Source organism: Ammodytes marinus (assembly GCF_949987685.1).
Source record: "Ammodytes marinus genome assembly, chromosome: 18".
Taxonomy (NCBI): Eukaryota; Metazoa; Chordata; class Actinopteri; order Uranoscopiformes; family Ammodytidae; genus Ammodytes; species Ammodytes marinus.
Window position 1 is genome coordinate 30,001 of NC_137222.1, and position 5,811 is coordinate 35,811.

Sequence of the window (5,811 nt, forward strand, 5' to 3'; positions counted from 1 at the left end):
AACACTTCTACATCTCTGTGCAATAGAGCAAAGTGCACTCTGACTAACAGACCTACTGTCACAGTAGATCAGTGTTAGGAATATTACAAAGGCTGAACACACACACACACACACACAGGGTGAATACTGTACACACACACACACACAAAGGCTGAATAGACACACACACACCTTATGTCTCATTACCTTCCATGATGTTTTCGGGGTAGATAGTGACGTAGTTCGTGCGGTCCGATCGTGTGTGTTCGTGATGGAATCCCAAAGCGTGAAGAATCTCGTGGACCACGTTTCCCACAATGCATTGCGGCCCCACGAAGACTCGCTGCTCTCCACTGATCCAACCGATGTACGACGAACAACTACAAAACCAAGGACAATACAGTAACTTAAGGTGCAGTGTGTAATATGACATCATCAAGAAAGTTCTACAAAGTTCTAGAATGCAACGCTCCCTGGGTAACCCCAACCCTTTCGAATAATAACAGAAGCTACAGTGGCCTTCAAGGACAAGAACAATTCTAAATTTTAAACAATGCACCTGATGACATTCCAACTATGACACTTTCAAGATGGCGGCACTAGGCCTTGGTCCAAAATATGCAGAAATATATGAGACCCTTTCTAAGGAAAAAAAAAAATTATTCTAAAAAATTATTCAGCTATTATGCACTAAATTAAATGTACTTATGGATATTATAATTACTTTCTACAAAATCTGCTAGGAAATAAAACCCACAATTCTACACACTGCAGGTTTAAGGCAAGGCAAGTTTTTTTCTATAGCACAATTCAGGCCACTCAAAGTGCTTCACAGGGTCACGAAATACATCAAGATTAAAATACATCAAGATTAAAATACATCAAGCAAAGAAACTAGTGAACTGGTAGGCTATGTGAGCAAAGGGGACCCACCATATCTACAGTATACAGCAACATACCTGTTTACAGAGCCTATAGGCTGTAGACAGGTAGCAGATCATGAGGAGATATTCACTGATTTTTAGAAAAGGATTTTGACAGCAAGCGGTTTCCCCAGAATCGCTGACTAGACCTTAAAATGGTGTTCCTACCCTCTGCTGTTGACGAAGACAGACAGACAGACAGACACACACCCTCTGCTGTTGAAGACAGACAGACAGACAGACAGACAGACAGACAGACAGACACACCCTCTGCTGTTAACGAAGACAGACAGACAGACACACACCCTCTGCTGTTGAAGAAGACAGACAGACAGACAGACAGACAGACACACCCTCTGCTGTTAACGAAGACAGACAGACAGACAGACAGACAGACCCTGCTGTTGACGAAGACAGATAGACAGACAGACAGACAGACCCTCTGCTGTTGACGCAGACAGACAGACCCTCTGCTGTTGAGGAAGACAGACAGACAGACAGACAGACAGACAGACACACCCTTTGCTGTTGACGAAGTACAGGTAGTCTTCCTCAGTGGTTCTGGGAGTGAAGGAGATACAGGTGTGTACAGAGACCATCGCCATGGCAGCGACGATGTCCGCCGTCCGCTCCTCTGCAAACAAAACAACAACAAACATTAAAAAACTAGAATCGCCGCAAAAAAATTACCTTAAAAAAACAGAGTGCGGCCTGAGTCTTTCTCTGCATGTCACTCTCCTCTCTGACCCATTTCATCTCTGTCTGTGTTGTAAATGGCCTACTAACGTCCTCCCTCCTACTCAACATGTACATACTACATACTAAAAGCCCTACTAACGTCCTCCCTCCTACATACTCAACATGCATATACTACATACTAAAAGCCCTACTAACGTCCTCCCTCCTACATACTCAACATGTATATACTACATACTAAAAGCCCTACTAACGTCCTCCCTCCTACATACTCAACATGTATATATATACTACATACTCTCTACTTAACCATTGATTGTGATTGTGTATGCGATCATACACAAAATCTTCCAGGAAGTGAGTACTCATAAGGGCATTTCTCGCCTACACAAACTTGCATACACAACCACAACATTCTCAAATTGACGTCAAAATTAGTATGAGTGGGGGCGCCCTTAGCTCAGTTGGTAGGGCGTCCCCCCCCGGGCCGGGCCCAGCAGCAGACCCGGGTTCGATTCCCACCCGCGGTCGTTCTCTGCATGTCACTCCCCTCTCTGCCCCATTTCACCTCTGTCTCTCTGCACTATCAATAAAGCATAAAAATGCCCAAAAAATATCTAAAAAAATAAAAATAGTATGAGTAGGATATTAGTAGGGCTTTTAGTATTTTTAGGAAGTTAGTAGGGCTTTTAGTATGAGTCGTTAGTAAGGCTTATACGAGTAGGACTTTTAGTAAAGTTTGAAGAAACAGAAACAAAGACAGACAGACAGGCAGAGAGGCAGGCAGACAGACAGACAGACAGACAGACGTGATTAATCATATAATCTTGTTTACCGATCTCTTGGCTGATGGCGTAGGGGATGACATGTGTCGGCCATATGCTTTTAACTGCGTTTCTGTCGCTCTGAAAAAAGGTGAATGGGGCACATTCCAACTTATACATACACATAGTCAAGTCAACTTCATTGTCAATTCTGCCCATAACTACTGAGGAGTGTTAGGGCGTCTGTGGTGAAGTGTGTAGGGCGGTCGTCCACTGGGTTACAGGGTCGGTGGTTTGATCCCCCGTCTCCCTGCCACATGTCCAAGTGTCTGTGTGTGTGTGTGTGTGTGTGTGTGCGCAGGTGTGAGTGTATTTTTATGGCGAGTGTAAGTGATCCTAAATCTTTTTTCTACCAAACTAAATAGTAGCTAGTATGCGATTTGGAACGCAGGGACAGTTTCACTTACTTGCATGATCATGTCTCCCTCCGCAATCACACGACCATCGCTCATCAGCTCTGTCAAATAAAACAATATTAAATTAGACTAAAGTATTTTAATCTACTTAAAAGTTCTGTTAAATATTTCTGAAACAGTCTAATTTTTCCTCTGATGATCATAAATTACATGCAACAGCAAACGAGACCAACAGAGCGAAGAATGCTATTTTTATATAGTTTTTCTTAATGCCTTTGTCATGGGTATACGCTCACCCGGGAACAACAGCTGGCGCAGTAAAAACACTACCGCTTTAGTCCAAAGGGGGCGCTAGAATTAACACAAACTTTACATACATTTATTTCAGAAACATGTTGTGACACTGACCGTCTAACGTCTCTGGGTTTGACTCCATGTACTTCAGTGTTTTGGTGAAAAAGTTTTCCTTGGGAGCTGAAAAAAATAAATTGCAATCAAGTAAACACACTTAATTTAACTAGATGTTAATGGATTGGATTTATATAGCACTTTTCTAGGCACTCAAAGCGCTTTACAGGGTTCCAGGTTCCATTCATTCACTCTCACACACACACACACACACACACACACTGTCATACTGGTGGCGGAAGCGTGGCTAAGGTATATTCTCATAACTGAATAAACAAACTTTCCTCACAGGAAAATGTGATCCCTGGAACAGCTGTTTGAAGTTAGAAAGCTTCCTGAAAAGTTACTGTTTCACTGTTGTTGTTTACAGCAGCAGGGCCCACAGTTTGGTTTACAAACATATCCTAGTCTTACATTTGGTTCCCTCAAAATGATTTAGTTTTGATTTATGATGATAGAATTATTCAATACTAACGAATTACATGTAGAGAAAATATGTTTAGTAAACTAACTGCAAACAAATCCCCCTCCTCTGAAACTGCATAGTGACCCTTTAAATAGAAACATTTAAAAAAATTATATACTTAAAGGGGCAGTGTGTAATATTTTTAGTAATTTTTGAGACAAAATCAATATCCTCATTCATAAATATGTCCTCATTGGTGTAAAATCACCTCTGCCAATAATCTGAATTATCCTCCTGAGCGGAGAATTACAAATATTAATGTTACATTTTGTACATTGAGCAGGCAAGTCTTATGGAGGAATCCATGTTTTTGGAATGTCATCAGGTGCATTGTTTAGACTTTTGAATTGTTCTTGTCCTTGAAGGCCACTGTAGCTTCTGTTATTATTCTAAAAGGGTTGGGGTTACCCGGGGAGCGTTGCATTCTAGAACTTAGTAGAACTTTCTTGATGATGTCATATTACACACTGCACCAACACACTGAACAATTCTAAATTTTAAACAATGCACCTGATGACATTCCAACTATGACACTTCCAAAATGGCAGTGACAAGGCCTTGGTGCAAAGTATGGAGAAATATGGACATATAGGAGACCCTTTCTAAGGAAAAAAAATAATAATTATAAAAAGAAAATTCAGCTATTATGCACTAAATTAAATGTACTTATGGATATTATAATTATTTTCTACAAAATCTGCTAGGAAATAAAACCCAAAATTCTACACACTGCAGGTTTAAGTAAAATACACTCAAAAACATTAGAAAACAGAATTAAAAGCCAAACTAAAAAAGGCACGTCTTGTCTTTGCCTTTAAAAATATGAAACACTGTCTTCAATTTGTTAATTCACTGAAAATGTATAAAAAAGGAGAAAGAAATACTGATAAATATATATAAATACAATTCCATTAAAAGCCTAGATGTACTAAATTAAATCAAAATAATATAAGAATGAATAAGAAAAAAGCAATATAACAGTCTTCAATGGGTTCAGACATTGGTTAAAATGTTACCTTTCTTCTCCTCCCGCAATGGACCAGAATAGACTGAAAGAAACACAACAGATTGGGAAAACAATTTAAAAACAATGTAGATTATAATAAGTTTTCGGACTAGAAACAATAGAAACACATTATGGGGCGGCCTTAGCTCAGTTGGTAGGGCGTCCCCCCCCCATGGGCCTCGGCCAGCAGCGGACCCGGGTTCGATTCCAGCCCGCGGTCGTTCTCTGCATGTCACTCCCCTCTCTGCCCCATTTCAACTCTGTCTCTACACTATCAATAAAGCATAAAAAAATGCCAAAAACAAAAATCTTTAAAGTACAATATAACAGTGGTAATGTTGAAGTGTCTCACCATGGTTAATGTGTGGCAGTAAAAGCGTTGCAGTGAGCAGCAGAAGCAGCATGTTGTCAGACTGTCGGCTCACTCTGACGGCTCCACTCACTCTAGTGAACTCACACTAAAGTGGAAACACCTGGGGAGCTGTCTGTCAATTATATATATACTACAACAAGCACAGACAGCGCCCCCCTCTGGACTAAAGTGGTAGTGCTTCTACAACACCAGCCTGCTTTTCCTAAAAATCAACTTTTTATTATTTATCTTTATTTTAATATCGTATAAATGTTTTTGTATATGCCCCTATATATATCGTTTTTAATTTTGTGTTACCAACTGTCTGTCTGTGTGTGTGTGTGTGTGTGTGTGTGTGTGTGTGTGTCTGTCTGTCTGTCTGTCTGTCTATCTGTCTATCTATCTATCTATCTATCTATCTATCTATCTATCTATCTATCTATCTATCTATCTATCCATCCATCCATCCATCCATCCATCCATCCATCCATCCATCTGAAGTCAGATCAAACACCTTGCTTGTTATACCATTATTTTAATTGATGTGAATAACAATTGAAACCGCATGAAAATGTTAGAAATATAAAATATAACAAGCATTTGTTATTTCTTTAAGTGTTAATAATTATTTAAAATCCTCCTGTCTTTGTTGTCATGAAATAAACAAGTAAAACAAACAGGGACCTATAAGATTCAGAATGTCATTCAGTAATCTGCAAGTCCCCACCAAGCCCCAACCCCAGCGAATTCTAACAGCATCCAATGAGAAGTGACCATTTTATATACTATATGGTGCCCATT

General features: G+C 39.8%; 1 protein-coding gene across 1 annotated transcript in view; it reads right to left on the reverse strand.

The window, feature by feature from the left end:
- LOC307264976 (hatching enzyme 1.2-like) overlaps positions 1-5,062 on the reverse strand; it is a gene marked incomplete at both ends in the record, with an annotated part of 7,661 nt that extends 2,599 nt beyond the window's left edge. Inside the window, 7 exons of the mRNA XM_080046545.1 lie at positions 187-359; positions 1,422-1,536; positions 2,434-2,503; positions 2,830-2,879; positions 3,187-3,252; positions 4,669-4,701; positions 5,011-5,062. Of these exons, the coding sequence (XP_079902671.1) occupies positions 187-359; positions 1,422-1,536; positions 2,434-2,503; positions 2,830-2,879; positions 3,187-3,252; positions 4,669-4,701; positions 5,011-5,062 (559 nt within the window). The remainder of the gene's footprint in view (positions 1-186; positions 360-1,421; positions 1,537-2,433; positions 2,504-2,829; positions 2,880-3,186; positions 3,253-4,668; positions 4,702-5,010) is intronic.
- Between the last annotated feature and the right edge of the window lie 749 nt (positions 5,063-5,811).